Source organism: Zosterops lateralis (assembly GCF_965231275.1).
Source record: "Zosterops lateralis genome assembly, chromosome: 19".
In the NCBI taxonomy this organism is placed as follows: domain Eukaryota; kingdom Metazoa; phylum Chordata; class Aves; order Passeriformes; family Zosteropidae; genus Zosterops; species Zosterops lateralis.
This window is the reverse complement of record NC_139779.1, coordinates 4,872,111-4,898,014: the sequence shown is the minus strand read 5'-3', so window position 1 is coordinate 4,898,014 and position 25,904 is coordinate 4,872,111. Positions and strand designations below refer to the sequence as shown.

At 51.6% G+C, this 25,904-nt stretch overlaps 1 protein-coding gene across 3 annotated transcripts in view; it reads right to left on the bottom strand.

Moving 5' to 3' along the window:
* SMG6 (SMG6 nonsense mediated mRNA decay factor) overlaps positions 1–25,904 on the bottom strand; it is a gene marked incomplete at its 5' end in the record, with an annotated part of 104,496 nt that overhangs the window by 23,838 nt on the left and 54,754 nt on the right. For all 3 annotated transcript variants that reach the window (XM_083875070.1, XM_083875071.1, XM_083875069.1), the window contains one exon: positions 20,301–20,502. In XM_083875070.1, coding sequence (XP_083731196.1) covers positions 20,301–20,502 — 202 coding nt within the window. The remainder of the gene's footprint in view (positions 1–20,300; positions 20,503–25,904) is intronic.

Genomic DNA, 25,904 nt, shown 5'->3' with positions numbered 1-25,904 from the left:
CTCACAAGGAGAAAACCCTGAAGATTCATCAACAGTCCTTCCCAAGGACTTCCCCATGGAGACAATGAAAAACTGCCCCATGATTTCACCCACAGAGTAACCCAGAGATTCCTGTCCCACAGGACAAAGCACCAGTATCACGGAGTGCTGTGACAGTGGGAAGTTGGGTGGTGGAAGGAAAAGCACGACAACACAGGAACGGGGGAGCGGGGATGGCAATCTACAATATAAAAATAGCATTAAAAAGTTGCAAAAACCAAAGCTCACCCTGACACCCCCACCTGCCCAGCCTGCACCATCTATCTCTTGCTCTTCCAGTGTCACCTCTGCTTCAGGCAGAGAGGCAAGAGCTGGAATATTCTGCTTGGTCCTGGCAGAGTTGGCTGGGAAGCCATTTCTGTGAGTTTACACAGCTTATACGTTCTCCATGCAGTTCCTGGCCGCCTTCCATCGCAGATGAGAGTTTTATGTCGAATTTTAAGTTTGACCACAAATATTTAAACTTCCTTGGACCACAAATGCTGTATCTTCTTTGTGGTTTAGTTGGCACCAAAAGAGTATTTACAGATCCCTATATGTCTGTCTGTCATTTAAATATCTCACGGAGGTGCCAAAGGCTTCCAAAGTGGAGGGGCTCCTCCAGCAGACCCCTGATTTCCCCCTCTCTGCCCTTCCTTACTCAGCACAGGCAAGGGAGAGGTGCAGGAACTGGCCAAGCCCTTGCAGAGGGCACAGCTGCTCTGGCCTGAGCATTTCATACTTACACTCTATTAAGTTTTCTTTCCAGAGAATGTCATCTGAGATCCCACCATAACTTCCACAGTTCCCTGCCCTGGTGGATACTTGAACTGGGATGAAAGCATTTGGAATTTTCTCCTCTTCTTTTAGGAAACTGAGTCTACAGGAGACTGTTTTAATGAGAACCGCTAAAACCTCCTAAAGCAGCACAGCTCCCACCTGGCCGCTGCTCTCAGCCTCCCCACGGGGGTTTTCACTTCCTCAAACACCAGCAATTCTCACCGGGTGATAATCCCAACCTGCTGAACTGGGATCCCTCTCTAGGTAAACTGGTCAGAGTGGTTAGTGCCAGTGGCACAATGGTATTGAATTCAGGCAAGGCTGTTTGGCCAGGAAAATGCAGCTAAATAAAAACCATAAAAGTTCCCTCCCTAAGCATCCAGTGCCAAAGGAATTTGGTGCTGCTGTTGCATGGAGCTGGATGGGGAGCAGAGAGCTGAGGGTCCTTGAGCTGACACCCAGCCTAAAAATATGAGTTAAAGTGCATGCACTGCCTTGAGTCAAGTTGTGTGTTTATTTCATTTCCTTCAGACCTTTTAGTGTAGGACACAAACTGGATGCTCATCCCACCAGTTTCAGGGGAACTTTAGAACACTGAGATGCTGCTCCTGCAATGCTGCTTTTCCCATCCCAGGGATCCACAGCACTGGCCAGCAGCAGCAGCACCCAGGGAGCTCTCCCACAACTCTCACCACCCCTTAGGGGACACAAAACAACGGCATGCCCAGGGCAAAAGCTCCAGTGATGGCTGCCCACATCAGAGGAAACAGATACCTGAGTCAGAGCCATGAGATGAGAAACCTCTGCTCCACAAACCAGAAACCAGACGGAGCAACGTCAGTGCTGAGCTGCCCTGGTGCTGCTCGCACGCCTCACTAGCCCTGGATGCTGCTGGGAAGCTCAGGGCACTCTGCCTCTCCTCAGCTTTGCAAGTGGAAAGAGAAGCAGCTTTACTTTGAACTAACAAAGCCCTGGTGAAAGGGCAGCTCACAGGGCTGCCACGTGCAGGGAGGAGCTCCTCCGACTGCCGGCTGCTCCGTCGGGGCCAGCGCTGAATTCCCTTGAAAACAGAGGGTGGGGATACAGCAGGCAATGGAATAACACCAGAAAAATGCCACCACGGCTTGGCTGGCTGGGACACCACAGCCCAAGAGATATTACCAACACTGGCATTTCCCCCCTGCCGCAAGAGCCGCGCTGGCAGCACGCTCCCGGCTCGGGGCAGGGCGGGAAGCAGCTCTCACCATTTCCAGCAGCCACTTCAGGGAGGGACAAATGCTCTATTTTGCTTTACAGTGAAATGCTGCCACTTAGGGGACTCCTGATGACGTTCTAGTGCCTGAGAGCCCATGTCCTCTTCCAGGAGGGGCTGCTCCAAGCAGGACATGCTCCCTTAGCCTACCAGAGAGGTAATTTTCGGCACCGGCCGTGAGCTCTGGCCCACATGGATCCTGCTGTGCTTTAAGGAAGCAGCAAGCACAGCTCTGCTACTTATACCCAATACTCAGCTCTTCTGGCAAATGATTAATGGCCCGAGTCTTGCAGTTGCTCGCTTCCAGCTGGGCCAAGAGCTGCAAACACACCTAGGGAAGGGAAGGAGGAATTGGAACGTTGGCTTGGTGGGGAAAGGAAAACTTTTCGCTGCGTCTTTGTTTTTGGGAGAGCTCCTCCTCTCGGGAGTGGGATGCTGAGTGCAGAGCAGGGCCCCTGCCCCGAAACGGAGGAGCTGAAGAAGAACAATAGGGTGGGGACTCTGGATGGGCCCCGACAAGTGGGGTGGGCTGGAGTGGGGGCACCGATCCATCCTTTTGACTTCATTCACACTTACAGCTGCATTAGAGACATTTCCTGAAAGCACAGTAGGAAGAGAGGGGTATTCGCTCACTCCACCCTCCATCTAACACCGTCCTCGCGATCCAGCCATGCACTGAGAGCCAATTCTGGCCTCTGGCAGAGCTGCAGGCCAGACATTACAAGCGCTGGTGTGAGCAGCACAGGTCCCCACCCGATGAGCAGACTTGGAGCACAAAGGAGGGGTGCAGCAGCCAGCAAAAAATAAAAAAAACAATCAAAGCAGGGAAACGCAGAGCATTGTCCAAGGTGGACAAGAAGGTGTCAAGAGTGGGATCTCAGTGTTTGGCTTCAGGACAAGGAATGCTGCAGGCACTTGGTGATATCAGATGAAAGGAGGCAGGTTGTCCTGCAGAGGAGGGCAGTGCTGCAAGGCCACGCTGCACAGGGGCATTGGGGCAGGAGCTGAGGCACAGCGCTGCCACCCCGGGGTGAGCTCAGGGCTGTGTCCCCAGCACATCATCCCCCAGCCAGGCCCTGAGCTGCACCGGGATTGGGGATTGGGAACGGTGCGGTGACGAGCCCTGTGCCTGACTCACCCTGGCCTGGGAGCCTGCGCGGCCCCGGCACATCGGCAGCCTGCATGTGGAGCCTGAAAAACAACTTTTTTTTTTTTTTTTCCCCTCTTTTCTAAAAAACAAAAAAGCCAGACGCCCTCTTCCAGATCTGGAGTTACTCAGCTGACTCACAGCAAGGCTCTCCTGGCTCTGCTGGCAGTGCCTGCATGTTACCTGGAATGGGCTGTGCAGGCTGTGCTGGCTGTGCTGGTGGTACCCAGGGTGTCACACACCTGGAGCTGTGGCACTTCCCTGAGTGCTGTGACAACAGCCTGCTGCAGCCAAGCTAATTATTTTTGGCTTCAAATATCAACCATTTTTGGTGAATCCCCGAATGAAAAAAAAACAAAACAAAACAAAAAACCCAAATAAATGAAGACTATAATTTTTTTTTTTTTTGCAAATGGGAAAAGTATTTCTTTCATTCTCCCATAATACAAATCCAGCAAACAGGAAAAACATGAACCCAAACCAAAGCTCAGACATCACATCTGGGGAGAGACCAAGCATGGAAAATTTTAATCCAAAGGTTAATGTTTGGGAAGCTCCGAGTGTGTGAAAAGAGGGGTTAGATGGGTGCTGCTCCGCGGCTCGAACAGTTATTGCCGCCAAGTGGCGGCTTTCAAACGGTGCCTGCCTGCCCCAGCCCAGGCACTCGGGGTCAGGAGCTAAAATAGAAAACAACTGAAATCACTGGAAGCAAACAAACACTCAGATCAGATGCTGGAAAAGCCAAGCGAGGAAGGAGCCAGCAGCAAGAAATGCAACTCGAGCCCTGTGACTGGGAACGGCCTCCTGACTCGCCCTGGGTGAATCGCACCAAACCACATGGTGCTGGTGGCCCTTGTGACCCTCTCCTGCTCTCCCAGTTCCTCCTGTGCCACCTCCAAGATCACTCGACAGCCCTGTGACACTCCTGTCCCAACTGTCACCTCCATCTCCTTTGCTCACTACTCTGCAGGGTCACACTCTAGTGGTTGTCACACCTTGGGGCTTTTTCCACCCAACATGTTTCTCACCAGAACTACCATTTCCTGCCCAAGGACAGAGCACCCAACTTTTCCCCTTCCCCCCAGCCCTTCCCCCTTCACCCCACCCCAGCAGAAACACCTCCCTGTACCTGCCCAGAGCAGCATCTCTGCAGCTCTCCTGATCACTCCACCCTTGCACCCCGAGCTGCTGGGCTCCTGCACCCCTGATCCTGCAGCAGCTCTGCCCTCTGAGCATCTCATGCCCACATTCTCCCCACATCCTGCCTCCAAAATGCCTTTGTCTTCATCTTCTGCATTAGATTATGCCCTTTCCAGACTGCTCCTTCCAGACACTAGAAATCTCTCATCCCCAAAGCTCCGACAGAATAGCATCCCTAATTGCCTTTGTTAGGGATGGGGCCATGCCTGTAAAATTGCCACGGCTGCTGCGAGGCCGGGCCGGCACTAACAATAGCTTAAAAGCTCCAGGAGTTCAGCGTGGAGCCCTCCCACACTAAAGCAAACACAAAGAGAAGGGACCATATGTCTGCACAAGGCTGTGTCAGGTGGGTCGGAGCCCGGCTCCCGGGGCTCCCCGGGGGTGGGAAGGGAAGGGAAGGCACGGCCCCGGCAGGCGTGAGAGCATCCGGCACGGCCACGCTGCATCCCTGGCCGGGGAGGCTTCCTGGGTGCAGCCAGGGCAGAGCTGCTCTCCAAGGAGCTGCAACACTCGTGGGCTGGGCTCTGCACTTGCCAGAAGGGCTGGGCTGCTCCTCTTCAGAGTGCCGAGCCCAATAGCTCCTGCCCAGGCAGCTGATCCCCACAGCCACGGGAAGGTTTGATTTTAGGCACATCACTGAAACAGAAAATGACTGTGATCTGCTGCAGAGGGAGGAGTGGCACCTCCCGAAGAGCTGGGATGTCACACTTTGCTGCCTCCAAGGTGGTGGTGCTGACCAGAGAAGCATAAGGATGAATGATGAAGTTCAGCTCCTAATATTCTAATTTTGAGCCTGCTCAAGGTGTCAGGATACTGGGGGGACACACTGGCCAGAGAGGAGGAGAAGGGGAACTGTCAGCAGACAATCTCTGCAAAAAAGATGGAAAAAACATAAACTAATGCACAAAAATTGGAAATGATTCTTTACAAACCATTGGGTAAGGTAACCCAGCTTAGGATCAGTGCCTTGCTTGGCTGAGGCCAAAAATCCAGGCACCTCTTGCTCCCTGACCACACTCTGCAGATAAAAACCTAAATCTGCTGACAACTAACTGCAGAAACATGGAGATAAAAATGAAAAAGAAACCAAAGTTAGGCTGAGGGAAAACACCAGGAACCCCTGTAGATACTGAATGTTTCTCTAAGCTTAGCCCAGAAAAAGGGCTCTAAAAGCACATGCAAAACACCTCTGTCTGGGCAGGGTAAGGGAACAGTGATGCCAAGGGAAGACCTCAAGGAGCAGCTGAAGGGAAATTGTGGCAGGGCTCACCTGCAAAGGCAGGGGAAGTGTGTGATGAGAAACGTGAGCAGAACAGGCTGGCAAAGCCTTGGCTCAGGAGTGGGGTCCCTCAGGGTTTGTGCTCATGGAAGCATGTGCTAGCATGCTCAGAGGAATCCCAACAAAGGCCAGGCAGGCGTGCTCCAGCTGCCCATGGACCATCGCTCCCGCTCCTCATCCCTCCAGCCAAGGGGGAAAATGTAATCAGAGCAATTTCTATTAGCAAGAATATAAAGACTTGGAAGCTCTGGGCTGTCTCTTGACAACTAATTAATTACCAGGTAGCATCCCCTTGAAGCTGCCAACACAGCACACACAAGTTCCAGCATGATTTAGGGCGAGAGATGAACTTTACAATAAACTCTAGAATTTTACTTCATCTCCCGCCACCATCTGAGATCCTGGGGGAACAGGAAGGGGTGGCAAGAGTCAAAGTCTGAAGCCATCTGGGATCATCATTAACTCATTCACTCGTGGCCTCTGAAACAAAAATACCGACTTTGCTGTGAGCAGCAGCTTCCAGCCAGATGAGCTCCTTGGATATTCCATTTCTTAAATGCTCTTCTGCCATTCCCAGAAGGAGGACACAAAGGGACAAAGGCTATTTAGGCTGCAGAGGCTGTCAGGGAGAGCAGTGGAAACTGCTACCCATTGTGATGTGCCAAGCTTTGTCAGGACATCTCATACAAAAATAAAAAAAAAGGTAACAACAAGCTAGAGCTGAAGATCAGGATGTGTGACCTCTCAGGGAGCTGGGCCTGGACAGCCAGGACTAAGAATCTCAGAATGATTTGGGTTGGAAGGGACCTTAAAGACCACGTAGTTCCAACCCCCCTGCAACTGAACACTCCCATGATTCAATATAAACCTCATGGCAGCACTGTGAGGTCTGAACTAGGGGACAACACATGAAATCTGAGGATATTTAGGGGCAGTCATCACAACATAACATTTCTCAGGGCTCTAGAGCCACAGGCAGATGGAAGAGGCTGTTCAGCGTGGCACAAATGGCCTGAACTACCCAGGGTGGTATAAAATTAACCATTAGCAGCACCTTGACCAGCACCAGGGGACAGTGGTATGTTTGAGCTTTTGTACCTGTGTCAACTCTCCCGCCACTTGAGACAACCCAGGCAGCTTTTGGGAGCAGAAGCCTCCATCTCTTTGCTCCAGGCCACAGCTCTACTGGTGGCCACGGATTTCTCTCTTAAGACACCAGCACAGCCACAGGTCATCTTGCTCAGGTGCAAATGTTCTGGGCTAAGCCAAAACACTTCTTTTCTTTTTCAGATTTACTTGATGTAAGTCCAAAAACTGAGATGACATCAAAGAGCCCATTGAGCAGATCCCCTCCAGAAACACAGGGGGACTTTACCTCGTTAGTACAAACACGGTTCCCCTGAAGACTTCCTGGGAACAGCTGAAGCAGCACTGCACTTCAAAAACCAGCCTGCACATCACAGGGCTGGGGAGGAGCTCAGTTCTGGCTCAGGATTGTTGTCAACCCTTTCAAAGCCCACGCAGGATCACACACAAAAATTGTCACAGCCCTAGGGGGAACAACTTTCTCTCTGTCCCCAGGATATGGGCTGTAAAGGCAATGGCAGGGCAGGAGCTGTCACAAGGAGCAGTCAGGGAGGGCGTGAAGCCTCATGTGAAGGAGAGAAAGAGAAGACTTAAGAGGATGGATTTACCCCTGCTGGGACTGGTCAGTGACTGTTTCCCACGAGCTAACAAGAGGAATGAATGTCCCTTCAGGATTCCAAACCCGTGCCAAGAGCCCATCTTTCTCTGAGGGGTGGCAACTGCCAGCAGTTCTGTCCCTGCTGCGGTCCCCAGCTTGGATCTGCTGCTGGCTGGGGTCTGAGGTCACTTCCAGAGGGACACAGGAGACCTGCAGGAGCCCAGGCTAAGCTGTGGCATGGAGTGACAATCAGGAGATATGCTGCTTCCTGGAAGAGTTGGAACTGATGTGCAAATAATGGCAGAAAAATACAGGGCAAGGGAGGGTTAGAGAGAGATTAGTCTGGGGCACACTCTGGGAGATACACAATGTTAAGTATGAGGGCAAAGGAAATGAAAACTGGAAACTCAAACATAGTCAAGAATCCAATCCCAGCCTGGGCAGGAAGTTTACACTCTGCTTCTAAATATACATGTTTTTAAATCAACAAGCTTTCTTGTTCCTCAGCTCTACTGTACATCCACGTGGGAGAACGAACCGGATGGAGGCACTGCCAAGCTCTCCTGGTGAGGTGCTCTGTCCACAAGGGACAAGGCAGGGGTGACACGCATCCCTGCCATGCCCCAGCAGGGAAACAAAGGCTTCCCTGCTCCTGAAGATGCCCTGGGAGAGCAGAATTCCCAGCTCCAAGCTTGCTGCTCAGCTCAAAGCTCACAATCCCTTGCAGGCAGACTCTCCTGTGCTCTCCAAGTGCCTGTGGACCATGAGGAGAGGGATGCTGTGAGCAGGGGTCAGCTGTGGTGCCTCTTTCCTCCCTGCTCTCTGGCCACTGCATTCATGCTCAGCAGTCGGATAGTCACATCTCCTTTTTTAATTTGATATAATTATCTCCTAGAAATTACTGTACACAGCCTCTTGGGATCTGAAGCAATTAAGTGAAGATAAATTTCTTTCATGGAGCAAGCTGTCAAAGGATGAAGCAATTTCATTCCCCATTTGAAGTGGAAGCTTTGGGTCATGCATGGTTTATTTGAAACAATGCCATCACCTAAAGCTGCTGATCTTATCTCTCCCTCTGTCTCTCCATTTCAAACTGCTGAAGATGTGCAGCGTGGCACTGCCTGAAGTGATGACATCTGGCACCAGGCCAGCCAGAGAAACAAGCTGCTCCTCCCCAAGCCCGAGTGCAAGAGGCCAAACATTCCTATTAAAAAGGGGGAAACCGAGGTGAAATCTGGGAAGCGCTGAAAAGTGGGAATCCTGCCTGAGGGAGCAAACTCCAGAAGGAGCCAGGTGCCAGAAGGAAGGGGTGGCACTGCCCAAGACAGGATGGGGCATCTCTGAGGGGTAATAGCCTGCCAGGCTTCCTCACCATCCAAACCAGGCTTCCAGGATTTCATCACAGCCCATGCCCTTCAGTCTGTATGAGGAGAGACATGGCAGGGTGGAAATTATATCCCATTAGCACATGCATGCTAAGTCTCCCAGAATTTCCAGCAAATTCTCTCCTGTCCTCACACTTCACCATGCCAAGATGTTTCATTTCACACAAAAAAAACCCACATAAAAAAACTCCCTTCATTTAAATAAACCATTCTCCAAAGTGGTGGATTTTATCCTGGAAGGAGAAGGATGTTGTAGAGCAAAGCATGGCTGTGGTGAGGGCTTTGCTACCTCCACAGGGTCAGAGACTCCAGAGATTCCCAGGAAGAAAGGCATGTTTAGCAGGTATTCCATACTTCCCAAATGAGCAGACCTGGAGAATTTCTCCTTCCCCATATCAGGTCAGTCACTAACTCAATTCACAGGGAAATTGGTGAGGATGCTCATGTCTAAATGCAAATTGTAGTTATGAGTGTGAAAACAGGCAAGTGCTGAGCAAATTCAGCTCCCACGGCCTGGACTGACGAGAGCATTTCATCCACGAGGCTTCTGCAAAGCTCAGATCACTTACTGATTAAATCTTTGCTCATTAGAACTAAAAAAAGTTACTGGTACTAGAGGGAGCTAATAATAAAAACTGGCAATGGGTGCAAGTTCGAGAAGCATCTGGGTGACTTAAGAGCGCAAAAATGATCCTCAGAAGTGACCTCAGCACCAGACATGTGGCACGTCACCGACAGCTGGGAGGTCACTGCCTCAGCTCCAGAAATGCACAGCTACAGGCACGTCCCTGACACACCCTGGGGAGCTGCTCCAGGGCCACTTTTCCATGGGAATCCACACGTGGAATAGGTATCAGGTGAAGTGACACAGGCTCTGGAAGGATGTAGCAAATTCCATTTTTTTGTGCGTGGACATAAATCTCCTTCCTTCCCTAATAATGGGTGCTATAATAAACAGCACATCATTTATGCTTAAGATAAATACGGAACCAGAATGTAAATCTGTCCTGTTGTTCACGGAGCAGGCAGGCAGTAACTCCTCAGAAAACACATTTGTCTTCATACTGAGAGCTTGTGTTTACATGTGCATCTACCTATTCTAAGTACAATGAAGTTTTGGGAAAGTTAAAAAAAATAAATCAATGAAGTGACTACAAAGAAGAACTACAGTTGTCACTGTTCATAATATATAAACATATAGACAAAAATTTAAACATATAGACAAATATTTGTTACATATGGCGGAGAAAATGCTTTATGCAAAATGCTGGTATGTAAAATGTTAAGGCAAATTTTGTTAATTTAAATAAATTATGGGTTTTACCTTATGTTTAAGGAAATATATGCAAATATGTTATGGGGGAAAATGCGATTAAATTATCTGCTGGATTAAATATCCAGCATTTTTTCATGTCCCACCACAGACACAAGTTGCTCATGTGGGGTCTGTGTTGGGGAAGAATTTTAATGCTTCCCAATGAACCTTCCCTTAGTACCCCCTTGTCTTCCTAAGGGACATGGGTGGCCTGGGGCTGAGGCACTGGCCCGAAATCCTGGGTATCAGGGGTTTGTTCTCATCCTGAAGCCAAGGCTTCCTGTGGGACCAGCTCAGTCCCTCAGCCCTGTGTACCTCTGTTGCCAATCCCTAACAAGGAAATTGCTTTTCCTTCTGTCACAACGTGTTGTGGAGATATGTTCATTAATGCCTGGGAAGCGCTTTGACTTCAATGACTTTGAGAAAAAAACCAAAAAAACCCACAACAATAAATAAGATTATGGTGGTGTCTTCTTCTGTCCTGGGTTTGGGGTGTGACAGCAGAAGGGCACTGAGGGTGACAGCTCTGTCCTGCCACAGGAGCTGGGCTCTCCAGCCTCGCCCAGCCCCAGCCCAGCGCTGCCAAACGGATTTGGCATCCACAAAAACAACACAAGCTCCAGCTGGGAGCAGAAACGTGGGGAGCAGACTCCAAGCTCAATGACAGAGGTCACCTTCCGTCTCCCATAGAGACAGAGTAGATCCCCATCTGTTATTTGGGCTGACCACTCCCTGCATTCCACCCCGTCCACTTCTTTGGCAAGCTCTGCAGGACGTGGATCTTTCTTATTCAGGATAACAATGAGGAGTTATTAATTGGGTCTTTTTTCGGGTTTCCTGAGGTCCTTCCCATAGCTGCCTTGGCAGATTATACCACGGCTGTCCTTGCCCTCAGGTGGGGCTTAAGCATTTCAGTTGGGCAAAGACAAAGCAGTGCCATGAAAGAGGGTCCCTCCAAAGCTGAGCCACAAGAAGAGGCCAAGAGTCAGGTCAAGGACTGAGTTTAGTACCAGAAAGAAGAGTCTGAGCAGTGGCATTGTATCCAGCTGGCAAAGTGTGAGGCAAAGATGCAACTCTGAGTCCCAGGGAGCTCCCATGTGATCCAAAGCACCACATTAACACCTGAGCAGCACAAAGATTGTCTCAGGCCACGCTTCATGCCCAGGGACAGCTCAGCCACTCAGAGCAGCCTTTCCATTTCCTCAGAGTTTCTCTGGGTAGCAATAAGAGATGGCTCATTGGGAGGGGATCCAGCATTAATGGTGTTTTAATGAGGCCTTTCAATACACTTATAGACTAATCAGCAAATTCCATGAGGTCTGGGCTCTAATATGTCATTCCAAGTACACTAAAGCCATGGCAATACCTCTGCACAGCCAGAGCTGTGCACTCTCTGGGCCTGATGCCCTGCCAAGAGGTGGCAGATTTTGTGCTATTTGGGTGCTGGGGCAGCAGAAACAAGGCCATTTCCTGCTGCAAAATCCCAAGGGAAGTGAAGGGTGCACACAGTGTGCTCCAAGGAGGTGCTGCACATGGCCTGACTCTCCTTTCCTAGGTCACTCCACTATTCCCATCTCCAGTAACACACAGTCAGCGAGTTTCTTGAATAGGACATTTCCCATTTCCCAAGAATCTGGTGCTGAACCTCTTGGAAACAGTTTTTAGGACAAAAGGACAAAACACAAGCAGGTTTCCCATCTCATTACGCAAACCTGGCCTGAACATGACACAAGTGAGGATGTTGGACAACAAGTGTCACCTGATCCACACAAAAAGATCCAACCCCAGGCATGGGACAAGGCTGATTTATCCTGTCAGCCTCGCCTCGAGCTGATGATCCCATCTCACTTCCAGAAAACACTGTAGAAGAGCCTTCAGCTGACACTAGAGCCAAGCTGTGCAGGGCTGGCTGAGGACCTGACACGTGCTGGGGCATGTGCACAGCTCACACCCTGATTCACTTGGAGCTCTCACTGTGGTTGAAGCGCCCTGTCCAAGATGAGCCTGGAGGAGAGGCAGAGGTGCATCCAAGGCTGGGGAGGAAGGCATGGAAACATCACAAGCCACTTGAGAAAACTCCCCACGCACTGTGGTAGCGCTCCTTCCCTCCCCATGCCAGGAAAGAGGCATTTCAGGGACAGGGAAGGTTATTTCCACCAGCTGCTGGTTCTTCCCTCCCTGCTTCCCCTCGCAGGAGATGGGGCTGCCTGGAAGGCAACACTTTGTACTTCCCTGCAAGCTGTGCCCAGACCACAAAGCCACTCTGCCTCTCACTGACTGGGGGGTGAAGAGAACATGTGTAACTGGATCTTAACACCTTGGCAGGTGGTTCCTCACCTCGCAGTGCGACTGCAGTTCCCACACACAGCCCTCGGCCCCACGACCGGGCAAAGCAGCAGGACCCCAGCTCTGCACAGGGAGGGCTGCTGTTACATCTGCTCCTCCTCACCACCCTGCCTGCCCAGGGCTAGGGGAGGACCTGTTCACGCTTGGCTGTGGCAAAGGGGCTGCAGGGCTTTGAACTCCTGCTCCGTTTCACAGCCCGATGCCACGGCCGTGCGTCAGCAGCCCCGAGCGCTCGGCACGGCCAGGGCGAGAGGACGTGAAAAGCTCCTATGCCCCAGAGACTGCAGTGCACAGGATACGGCCTGGATTAAAATCTGGTCAGCAGAGGTCTTAAAATGTCAGAGTAAACAGGAGGGCAGTGCTGGCGGGGCCGCAGGGAAGCTTGCTCAGGCTTATGCTGCTTAACAATAGGTTCAGTGACCTGGACAAAGAAAACCTCTCCTGATAAAGCCAGCAGATTAGACACCAGCTCAAACCCTCCCCAGCTTTCAAGAGAGCAGCTCAGTAACAGGCAAAAACTTGGAATTGCTCAGTCACTTACTTAGGAACAAACCCCGTGCTATTTAACACAGTTAATGCCAAATTGTGCCTGCAGGAAGGAGCAAAGGCTGTAGGATACTGGGAGTGTCCATGGGTACAGAGGAGAGTGTGACGGGACAGTGTCACCTCCTCCTGAGGGGCAACATGTGGAGCCTGGACAATCACAGCTCAAAGACAGCAGGAGAGCAGCTCAGGGGATCCAAACCATGCCCAAGACTCTCCTGCCTCTCAGTCCATCTATTCAGCTTATAAAAAATAGATTAGAACTAGGGGGACTTGGGACATATTTACATATCAGAGTTAGAGCAGCAACTCTTGACTTCCCAAGCTTCAGCAAAATTCAATTATTGGAAACTGAGACAAAGCAAATTTAGCAGGGAAATAATGCATGTTTTTAACAGTGACTGAAACTGGCTCTGGTGACAATTTGCTGAGGATCCTGAAGGGTTCTCAGCCTTCCAGAATCAAGGCTTTGTGCTTTCTACAAGACCTACTGTTGAAAATTTCCTTGTGGTTTCATGAGGGAGAAAAAACCAGTGGAGATGGCCACAGCTTCCCCCAGCTTGCCAGCATCCGGGGCTCTCCCGGGCTGGATTCCCCATTCCCAGAACTGCTGCACACCACCGTGGGCTCCTCTTTGAAGAGGGGCTTTCTGACCTGTACATTCTTCCCAGAAGCTCCCTGATGTTCAAAGCACCTTGCTGACAGACAGGCAGGTGTGCCTGTGACAGTGACCACCTCCCCAAACCCAGCGTGGGGGCGGAGGGGGCCCCCCAAACACAGCCCTGGGCAAGGCACCGGGGAGGGCTCCCAGCCCAGCTGTGACATTTCCTTTCACCTATACCTGTACAGCTGTTTCCTACAGGGCTGCAGCCTCGAGTGAGATGTGTGAGGCTTCTGTAGGTGCTTGGGAACAAGATGGAACAGAAACGCTTCACACCTGGCCCCAAAATTACAGCACGCTGGCAGGTGGCCAACATAAACTGGCAGAGTACCAGTTGCAATGGACATCAATTAAGCAGCCTGTCATCCTCAGACTGCAGGCTTTGCTTTTTGCGATCTGCATCGCTCCTTAAGCCTTCAGCAGCACCAGCACTGGAGTTTTCCAGATGGGATCATTTCCCGCAGATTCCACTCACTAGATTTATTGCAGTTTTTTTTTCTTTCTTTCTTTCTTTTTAACCCACTCCCCCTGCCCCCCCTTCCAAGAGGCTGAACTATTATTCCACATTGCAGATTTCTCCAGTGCTGGATTCAGCGTCCTTGTGCTGTGCTAATGCTTGTTTGCCATCAGTTCCCTTTACCTTCAGCTGTAGAAACTCAATTTTAAGAATATCCTCAGAATTCTCTTAGTTTAAAAAGTGATTAAAAACTGAGGCCAAACAAAAACTGAACAGGATTCCTCTCTAGAAGATGCCCTGCACAACCCTAGGAGATGCTGCAGCAGTTACCGGACAGGACTTGTGCTGCAATGCTGCATTTAAAACAGCACAACAGACACCAGGGTTGCCTCCTCTGCCACCCAGACCTGGGGACATGCACTGAGCCTGGCACCTCACACTGTCTAAGGGCACCTGGCAAAGGCAGAGAGAGGCTCCCATGGTGCCCACACAGTCCCTGGCATTGGTGGTTCAAGGTGATGCCAAGGACAGCTGAGGAGTTCAAAGCAGGTGATGTTCCCCACGCTACCCTTCATGGTGGCATAAAATCCAGCCTCTCCTCCATCACCCCATGACATCATCTTCCAGCATGGCCCATAATTTAGTTTAATTGCCTTTTACAATCCAAAGGCACCACATGAAAGGGAAGGTCGAGGCTGGGATGGAGTTCAGATACTGGTCAGAAAATGTAAACATCTCTTACTCTGCCGCCTCGGGGCTGCCAGCTCCTGCCAAGTCCCTGCTCCGAGCAGGGCTGCCTGTGGCAGGGATCTTTCACGGCTTGTTTGGAAACCGAGGCAGGCAGGAATGGAAGGAGTTTTTCAAGGATGACTCCTCGTTGGACTCTCCTACTTGGGGCTCCGATCTCTGCTCACAGTTTCCCTTTTCCTCTCTGGACCAAACTCCGAGCTGGAAGCTCTCGCTCTCATGGGCTGAGAGCATTTGCCTGCCAGCTGGAGGGAGATGCTCCAAGGCTATGGAATGGGAATATGGAAAGGATGCTGAGAAAACAGTTACATTTGCTCACTGGGGTTTTCTCTTTGCTTACAAAGAGTTTGTGCTCTCAGAGTCCTGGTCTTGCTACCTTTTCTCTGATGCCTTGCAAAAAGTCCTCCCAAAATCACTGCAGTGTGGGCTACTCCAAGGTGGATTTAATCCCTGGCATTCCAGCAGTCATTAGGTCTCAGAAAGGACAAAAAGCCTGGTGTTTAGAGGCATGACAGAGCCCAGTCACTCCAACAGCTACTCCTCCTGGGCTTTTAAACTTGGGGCTCCCTTTCCAAGAAGCATCAGACGTGACTACACACTGCCAAGAGATCTCTGAGAGTCTTAGGAAGACTGAAATACCATAAATAAGTGAAGTGAATAACAAGACAGGACTAATTTTAGCCCAAATCTAAATAATAATTAGCTCCTGAACAGCTAATCCAAAGGCTACTGCTAATCTAGAGCATGTTGGGGCAACTAGAGAAAGGGTCACATTTGAACTATCCACCTGGGCTGGACAGTGCAGAGGAAGGAGATTTGGGATTTCTAAGGAGAATAAACCTTGGGATTTAGGCTATCTCCACTGACAGGTGAGTGAAACAAGGAACAGCACCAAGTGTGGGAAGCTCACTGGCCACCCCGGAGCTGGAGGAGCCACGCAATACCCAGCTTGTAGGTCTGGCAGTAAAATATTGCTAATTAATTTTCAGAGCCTTGTGTTTTAGGGCTTTCATTTGCCTGGTGAGGTGAGACAGGGTTGAGACCAGTTGAGTGGTGAGTATCTGAGACAGTCCACTCCACACATGAGCATGCACATGAGGGAAAGGAAAAAAAGTGCCTTTCTGTTTGAGAGGAGGGAACCACGGTGACTGGCCCTATAAGCACATGTATTAATCATGCACCGTCTGGTTTTAATCCACACACTGCTGATCCTGCGTCTCACTGTATTGTTATCAGGGGAAGGAGTATTTCTCCTCAATCTTATTCACCAGCCAAAAGCCTGAAAATGCAAAAAACACATTTGTGAAGTGCCTTCCCAAGGACCCTGGGCCCCGGACCTGGTGAGCTGGGGCTGCTGCCTTTTTATTGGCGTTTAAAAACCTTTTATTAACGTGTGTCAGGGCTGGGGGAGGAGAGACAGGCTCAGGTTTCAGGACCCCCCATGCAGAGAGGTTTATTGTGGGAAGGGACATTAACACTTTCTCCTCCACATCTGCCCATGGCTGGGGCATGTGGCAGAGGGTGTGCTGCAGGCACAGGCCTGGGGGATGCACATGCTGAGCCCACAAAGAGCTTGCAGGGATGTGGGCAATCCGTGCCTGCAGAGAGGAGAACCTTCCTGCTCTGCTCCACATCAGGGATATCTGCAGCCCTCTTCCAGCTTTGCCATGAGCTCCATGGGGTCACTGCAGAGCAGGATGCAACAGCATCCAGCGAGAGCTGAGGAATCCAGGACATGCCCCAGGTTCCCAGGGCTGCACCCACGCACCATCACCAGGACTCTCTTTAACCTCAAGATGATCCAAGTGTTTTCCATTACTCCATGACTCCACAGTTGCCACCTTCCCCCTTCCCAACCTAACTCAGCCATGCTGCTGCTCCCTGCTCTTGCCTCGAGTCCAAGGGTGGGTGAGGGAGGTCCTGGCAGTGTCTCCTTGGGCTGCAGACACAGCTGACAGCTCAGGCACCAGGCTGCATAGTTTGGTGCTGACTGGTATGGTCGGTGGTGTTCCATCACACAAGCTGCAGTGGAGATGTGCCCAACACACACACCCAGGAAAACAACACTGAGCTCTGCTCACCCCGGAGCCAGCTTTTGTTGGTTACAGCTCCAATGACAGTGCAAGAGATGATGGGAAGCTCTAAGTGTCCCACTGGCTCCAGCAGGAATTCGAATGTGCGGCTTCATGGCAGCGAACGGAGTCAGAACGTTTTCACTCAAAATAAGAGCCAGGCCAAATGCTCAAAAACTTACTGAGAAACTCTGGCTGAATTCTGCACTCCATCTGCTAAATGGGACGTGGAGAACAAAAAGGAGTGGGAAGCACAGTGTTTGTCCTATACAGCTTACAAAACAACCACCCTCTTGGTAGAGCAAAGAACCCAACACCATTTTAAGGCCAATTCCCTCCAGTTCTGCCTTTCAACAGATTCTTTTCCTCTGAAATGTTACAAATTAATTAAGAAGCTAGAGGGTAATAGAATGGGGTTAGGATTTTCAGCATCAGCAAGCAAGGTGAGATATCCTTGTAGTAAAAGCCAATTCCCTCTTCCCAGTCATGGAAGTGGTAGAAAAGGGACCCAGAGTCACTTTGGCACACCAGAACCCACAAGACATTCACATTGTGCCATATAAAGAGCAGTACATTCTCATTGCCTCTCCAGTAAAGAATTTGGGCTGAAAACTGGGCCAAGACTGAGAACAGAACAGAAAGAAATTGGGTGCAAAAAATAACTCCTGTTAAAAAGCAATGAAAAAACAGTATGGGAAAAAAATCAGTGCCAGAGAGAGTTGCTCCACTGCCAGTGCCTGCTGGAGGCACAGGGACACAGATCCCAAAATGCCACCATGCTCAGCCCAGACATGCACCCTTCCACTGCAAACAGCCCAGAGGAGCATCCCATGGGCTCAGGATGGTTTGGGTTGGAATGGATCTTAAAAGATCATCCAGTTCCAACCCCCTGCCATGGGCAGGGACATCTTCTACTAGAGTAGGTTGCTCCAAGCCCTGTCCAACCTGGCCTTGAACTGATGAACTGCCAAGGAGTTGAATTCACCTGGGCTCTGCACACCACAGGGAGGGCAAGGAGCAGATGGTGGAGTGGAGATGGCACACAAGTTTAAGTTGGGTTGGAGGATTCTTTGCTAGAAAGTGCTTTTTGATTCTTGCTCACAGTCACTCCCATGTGGGTTTGTGCCCCTCAGTCCTAGCTGGCTCTGCAGTGCCTTCTGCAACACTCCACTCCTGCAGAGTCCAATAATTCCTTCATTAATTGGAGAGGGATAACATTTGTGGAACATTTGACCGTATTGAGGCAGCTGCCACTCCAGGCTCTTTCTAGAGTGTTTCCAAATTGCAGAAAAATGAGGTAGGATCATCCAAATAGGTCACTTTGCCTTCTACTCCAAGGTGTTTACCTCAACCCAAGTTGTACCTGAGAGAGTCAATCAGCCTGCTTTTAAAATCTCCAAGGCTGAAGAGTTCCTGTATACTCACTAAGGAGGCTGCTCTCAAGTGCTGAACTACCCAAAGGCAAGAAACCTTTCTTAAAGTTTTATCTTAATCTATTTTGCTACAATTTCTGCCTGTTCCTTCCTGTGCTTTTCGCCATGGAGCTGGAGGGCACCTTGTTCTCCTCTCTGCCTCTACCCCAAATTTCCTTTAGCCTAAGAAGCCCCAGCTCACCCAGGCTCTTCTTGGAAATCAGGTTGTTGAACTCTCTTTTCTAACTCACTGTCCTCCCCTTCATCCTCTCAGGTGTCCCCTGCAGAGTGAACACGCACACCTGCTGTTTCACCTGTGTGACCATCAATAAAAACACCAGTCAGAAAGAAATAAAGGGGTACAGGCACAGCCAGGCCTGGCTGTTCCCCTCTGGGATCTGTGCTGCTTTTTCAGCAGAACTGAGATAACACTATGCCTGATCTTCCCAAATTCCTGGGTGGCTGGTGCTGAGCTGTGAGGGCACCAACTCCCACCTGTGGAGTTGTGCAGTTTCTTTACAAAGCACCAGAACTAAAGGGAGCTGGGACAGGCTCAGTAGCTCAGGTGTAGCTACGGGAGAAAGACACAAAGATGAGTGCAAGTGCCTGGCAGGGCAGGTAGATGGCACTCCAAATAAACTGGTGTGTGGTTAGAGGAGGCAGAGTTCAGGGAATACTGACCCCCTCCCACAAGCTACAGGGCACCAGAGCTGCTCAGCCACCTCACCTGCCTGTTGGGGGCTCTGGTTTGTGGCTGCTGAGAAAAGAATCTCTGTATAGGGACACTTGGATTGTCCCCAGCAGAACCCCTATGAGGCCACCACACACACTGGGCAAATCCTAGGGCAGCAATGGCAACTGCATGCTTCTTATTTTAACCTTGTCAAATAGAGCCTTGAAAATTCATGCTTCCATAGACACTTCCTGGACTAAACTGCTTCCCCAAACTGAGAGGGCTCCTGGTTTTACTGGAAGCCTGTGCTCTCATGCTACAGGCAGTGCTGTAAGCACAGGCTGGGGCAGACAGGGAAGTGAAACAGAAATTTGCACCTTTGGGTCCCTCTGTGAGAAAGATCCTGAATTTCTCACCGTCATTTCAGGACAATGTAATGAAGAACAAGAGGCACAGGGAAAGGCACATTGTCATTGTCACACGCAGGCTCTCCACAGAAACCTGCTCTGCATCCTCACTTCTCCTCCTGGAGCATCAACCCCTCAGGGAGGGGACACTGCAGCTTCCCAGATGAGCCACGTTTTTTTGGAGCTGCAGTGCTGCCTCTGAGCAGGAAACTGTTGAGAGCCACTCTCATCCTGCCGTGCCTCCAAGGGCATACAAAACAAATGCCATTGTGCCTCCATCCCCCACCAGGTTCAGCCACGTTCTCCAAGTGAAGCCCCCAGATCCCTCCTGGCCAGGTGGTGGCAGAGAGCAGGCCCAAAACCCCACATCAACAAGGGAACTGATTTCATTATTCTAAAAACAAACAGCCAAAGGAAAGTTCAGCCTAGAATGGGCTCCTAGAGCAAAGAAAGGAAAATAGAGAGCGGGCAGTGGGGAATGCTTCATATTCCTAAAAGCCTTTTGTACGTTAACACATGGTGTCTGCTTCTCTCTAGTCACCTATTTATCACTCTCCTCTTTAGAGAAGGAAAAAAGTCCTGGCTGCCTTCCTAAGGCAGAGTTTTGTGGCTGGGGGGAGGGGGAGGGTGCTTTAAGCATGATGCAAACCATTTGGAGTGCACCGAGAGCTCTGCCAACACAAGCTGCACTATTTAAACAAGTGAGGAAATGATCGTATATACAACATGCCAGCGAGCACACACACACCAGAGGAAGTCGAGAGGGGTTTTCATGACACAGAGCTGGATGTCAGCGGCTGAAAGGTCGATATTTTCCCTTAACACCCTTCTCAATGACTTAATCGTGTTCCGTTTGCACAGAAAACTTCCCAAGAATAAAAGTCTGGAGGAATCGAGGGGGGATGTTTGGCCTACTGCTGACCTTGTCCGAGGTCCTCTCCACGTAGCAGGGCTCCTGAGGGGCGACCAGCAGGGGAACGAAGCCCGAGAGCAGCCGATCCTCTTCCAGGCTAAGCAGGGCAAGGTCGTCATCTGGGTCCTTGTACAAGGGCACCTCCGACTGATTCACTGTGGTCAGTATGTTACAGAAGTCAGCCAGCGTCGCCCACACATCTACTGAGACCCTGGGAGAACGAGGAGAGACGTGAGCAATTCAGGGCTGGAATGCGTTGGGAGTTGCCTGCAATGCTGCAGCGAATACCAGAGAGGTGAGGCGAGGCAGGCACCGCTGCTGCCCTGCCCCGCGGGACAGCCCCGCCGCAGCTGCGCTGGCACCGACCCCGGCAAGGGACCGTGACCCTCACCCAGGGTCTGACCCCGGCCACCGTCCCCCCTGCATGGGGACAGCTCCTGGGATGTCGCCCTTGAGCTGCTCTGCCCACCTCTGCCCGCTGCCCCAGCCCGCCTGCCCGCGGGGAGCAGCTTCCCCGTGCGGCGCTGGCAGGACCCAGCCCACTCCACATGGGAGAAGGGATGCTCCTGACTCCATTTTAAAGCCTGCCGAAAGGACAGAGCGAACACCCACATTGCTGTCGGGGCTGAAGGGGCTCTTGGAAGGCTCCAATCCACCCTGGGGGGCTCCAGCCCAGCCTGGAGCATCCTCTGCTTTGCACAGCTTTTATCTGCTGTAACCATGCTCTGCAGCATAGAGATTTTCACAGTTAAACCCCAGCCACGGGGGGTTAAAGCTGTGTTTTGCTTCTGGCCATGGGTTTCAACTCTAACGAGTGACCTGCAAAGCTGCCTCTGCCATGTCTCACGTTCTCAGAGTGGCAGTGATGTCCAGGGTGCAAACACGGGAGCCCTGGACTGCTTCCCACACATTCCCATCACACATCCCCACAGCTGAGCACAACCTGGGGATGGCCCAGCACCTCAGAGAGAGTCAGTGTGGAGAAAGCAGAGAAACAAGCAACAGGCATGGGGGTATTACAGCTCACCAGGCTGCCTTGCACCGCATTTCTCCCTCCTATTTCTACAAACACTCAGATTGGGGTTTTTTTAAGGATGTAAACTGGGATTTAAGTAGGAAATAAGGGAAACTGGGGCTGATGTACTTCTGGTAGGCTGCTCCTCCAGCCCACACCTCTGGAGAAAAGCACAGGGAATCCAGCATCCCCAGGGGTGCAGCAGTGACCGGTGCAGGCCGAGGCAGCCCAGGGCTGGAGGGAGGCCCCCTGCTCTTTGAACTGCTCCAGGTGGACAGAGTCTGCACTCGGTTATTTACGGGAATCAATGTACCAGGAAAGCACACTGAAATGAAACATCTTGTTTTCAAGAGCGTCCTGGGAGCCAGGCAGAATGAGGAGCCATTAATCAAAGCCCGGCACGTAATCAGCACACATGTAACGCAGAGTCGCCCACGTCCCTGAGCCAGCCCTAGCCCACGTCCTGCAGGGGAGAAGAGGTCCTTCAAAACCCTCTGGTCATAGACACCAGGAGCTGGGTTCATTCACAAAGCTCCATCGCTTGGCTCAGCCAGGTCTGGCTGTCAGAAATGTTTAAATATGGAAAAAAATAAACAGTTGCAACACGTTTTTCGGAGGGATCTGTCCGAGGCCCTTTGTGATGTAATGGGAAACGCTGCGTTTGTGCTACCAGCTGGAAAATAAACAGAGCTGCGAGGGTTAAAAGGAACTGAACTTTCCACGACCCCTATCTGCAAAAGAAGAAAATAATAAGAGGAATGATCCACTGCCCCACAGCCCTGATAGTTTATCCTCCGGCCCAGGCTGCAGAGACAAGCACCGGATGTGATAGGGCTGCTCTGGGCCACCTCCAAGGCAAGCTCTGCCCATGGGAGATGCACAAGGCTTGGGAGGCTCAGCCTCCCCCAGTGCCCTGCTGGCAACTGGGCTTGGCTGCCTGAGGCCAGTCACATAGCACTGGTGGGGCCCCACGGCCACGAGGGCTTGCTGGGATGAAGGAGATGCAGAGGCATCAGCAGGGAGAGGAATGGGAAAAGTGCCCAAAACTGCTGGGGAATGAGAGCACTGGGGTGTTGGGGACAGGCAGGGATGCAGGGGATATTTCCAGGGGGCTGGGACAGCCAGGTGCATGGGGCTGTGGTGGAGGAGAGGGGAAAGAAACACATTGCAGACAGCTCACTCATATTCCCAAAAAACAGAGCTGCAGGCAGGGGATGATGATGACAGTGAGGGTGAGAGGGAGGCAAAGGAGGCAGGATGCTGGGTTGGACTGGGATTCACAGTGGGGCCAGGGTAGTGGTGGCAGGGGTATCAGCATAGATAAAGTACAGGGAGCATCTCCCTCCACAGGGCTTGGTATCCAAAGTCAGAAAAATGCCACAGGAACAGTCAGCGAGCTGGCACTGCTAATGCCCTTGCAGGCACCCAGCCCAGCAGCTCCTTTTCCTCTCCCCTCAAGGCAGCACTGCCAGGCAGGGCACCCCTCACCACCCCTGAGTGTGAGAGCAGCCCCTGTCACTTCATCCTTCACCTACGGCTTGACAGTGCCTTGCCACATCTCCCATTTGCCCTGGATGTGACAGATTCCCACCCTGGGCTCACTTCAGTCAAACCTCAGACTGTGCTGGCTCCCTGGGTAGCCTGCTCTCACTGCACTGCTACCCCAGCAGCACCCTGCAGAGCCTTCAGAAAGCCAAGAAAGAAGGAGTGTTGGCAATCTTCCCTGTTTTTCTCCTGTGATGGCAGAGGCACCACTGCAGAGATCAGTTCTGACCATTTTCTGCCGCCCCCCAGGGTGCAGCTCCTCCTCTGCAGCACATCTTCCACCACTGCCACCACCAAGATCATTCGCCAGCTGGCAAAGCCAGTGAGGACAAACGGCTCACAGTGACACCTACGGCCCTGTGAATCTCCTGCTGGGACATGCACTTGCCCTGGAAGGTCACACAACACTTGTGAGCCCTGTCAGCTTCCTTCTCCCCACTGCCCCTGCCCAGGACCACCTCACAGCCACCCCCAGGCATTTCTGGCTTATGTCACCCCACGGCGCGGCAGTGCTGGAGCCTCTGTGCAGAGCCCAGGCGGTTCCAGGTGCCTGGAAGCCCTGTGCATGCACAGTGCCACAGTTTCAACGTCCCTCTGCGGAGGGAGGCCCCGAATTACTGACACTGAGCCCAGGCATGCAGCTCCCAGGTACAGGGACGAGGCTCCCAGAGCTTTTAACCGAGGAAGCGAGAAGGGGGTGAGCGCGAGGTCTTTCCTCGGAACGGGGGTTCATTCACTTCCCCACAGACACATTTACATTTGCTTATTCCACTAGGACAGGAAAAAAAAATAAGAGTTAATTTCTTTTTTATTGCCTCAGGATTCCAGGTTTAATGTAGCTGTCAGTGTGAGCGCAGCCCAGCTGCAACGCCGACGGACACGGCCCGGCCAGGCAGCGGCGAGAGCCGCGCAAGTGCGCAGAGAGCTGGACCGCGGCCCTGGGGCTGAGCACCGCCCCAGGGAGACTGGGGAGGGCTCCTGGCAGAGAGGATGCCTGGATGGGCATCACCACAAGGCAAAAGACACGCAGCAAAGCTTGGGGAGAGCAGAGGATGCCAGGGTGAGGCTGACGCTCACTGATTCCCCGCGCGGGGCTCCGGTGTGATCCGCCATCCTCACCGGGGGTGCGGGCCGCCTGGTGATTAATATCAAGCACAATGACCCCATGTTACAAGCCTGCGGGGGCCTGTGGAGGTGGCCATTTCCTGTGTAATACCAGCTTGTTTAAACACTAACATCCAAACTGCACAGCTGCAGCACAAACCCGGAAAGCGCGGCGCAGAAGAAGCCCTGCATTGTGTTCCCAGCCGCTGCCGAGCAGCGCAGATGGCAAACGCTCCCAGGGCCAGGCACCGGCACCGCTGGCTCCCGGTGCCCACCGGATGAGGTGCTCTGCATCCTCCTCACGCCTTTCCTCTCCCCTGGGACATGGGAAGCTGAACTAAAAGTGGCTCCTTTGCAAGGAGCAAAAGGGTTGGCTCTTCCTAAAAGGCCTTCACCAGCCTTTGTGTGGGCTCAGACAGAGCAGGGTGAGGTGGTCACAGCCCTTCTGCATCAGTGATTTCCCCCATTCTGCCCTGCACATGGTCTCTTTGGCCAGCCAGGCATCCATAAACCCATTCCTCTCCCAGGAACCCACCTTTGAAGCTGGAGGGATGCTCTTTACCCAGGAGAGGTACAGTCTCCTCCCAGCCAGCCTCTGCTTTGCCACAGCCCCCTTCTCCACAGAGACTTTTGGCTTCTCCTTTGGTCGACTTTATCTCCAATTTCAGCCAGGTTTACACTACTGAGACACCTCTGAACCCTGGCTTTGATGTCTTGATAGGGAAACTCTGGTGGCCAGCATTACTGAGGATGGGATCTGCAAAAGGGATTTTCCATTTAGTCTCCAGCAAACTCCAGCAATGTCTTGGCACCCCTGTGCAAGACTCTGTCCATCCCTCCCAGTGGGAGCTGCCATCTCAGTGACACTTCTCCGCGAGAGCAATGTGATGAGAGCAATCTGGCACATCTCTCTGGGAAGGTAAGCTCTAGAATGTGCTCTCAGCTTTTGGATTTAATTTAATATTTGGTTTAAATTAACCATTTTTAAATGCTTGCAGACAGTCTCCACAAACTGAGAGGCCCTTGGCCCCGTGTGGAAGGAGCATGGATTTGCCAGGGTCAGCCCTGCAGCACTGTCTGTCTAGCCAGTGGCTTCCCCATCAGTCCTTGTGCTTCATTTAGCAGTGGATTAATTGTGGCAACAGAACAGAGCAAGGAGCAGCTCTGTCCAGCCCTCTTCACCTTCTTCCCAGCCACATGTCCTGAAAGGGGATGGAGTCACTTATACAGCAGCCTCTTTGGACATCCACCTTTTGACTTATCTGCTGCCAGTATCTCTGCCTTAGGGGATCCACCCTGCTTCCTTTTTCCCAGAATCCCTGCTTTTACACCCCAATCTCTGCAATTCACTCCTGGGGACATTTGGTCTGAAAGACACTCCTCTAACTGCCTTAAACAACCACCTGCAGAGAACTCAACACAAGGTTTGCCATGAAACATGAAGACAGAAATTAATTTTAAGATACAAAAGTGACAGCTGCTTGCTGCTAGAAGACCTGGCAACACCTGGTTCAGACACACAATTCCCGAGGCACTGAAGCAGAGATGTCCAAGGTTAAGTTTAGCTCTTATTCTGGAAAGGCATGGGGAAAGAGTCATGGAAAGCTCACTGAGCACCTCTTCCAAAATAGGAAGAACACTTTTCACTTCTCAAATACACACAGAGAGGTAGTTAGGAAGTCCAACAAGTGAAAACCTGTTCCAGAGCGTCCCCTGAGCCATGATGACCATGCAGTGTGGCCAGGAGCTGGAGGAGTGCACCAGACCAAGAAGGGAGGATTTGGGGAAAGTCAGAGCTTCTCGCTTGAGTTGAATTCAAGACTGCTGAGCCCATAGGTAGGGAGAGGATGCCTGCCAGGAACCAGGGTTCATTCCCAAGCTCCCACCAAGAAAAAGGACCCTGAAGACACAGCCTCCTGAGCCTCTCATCCCACTCCCGCATGGCTCCC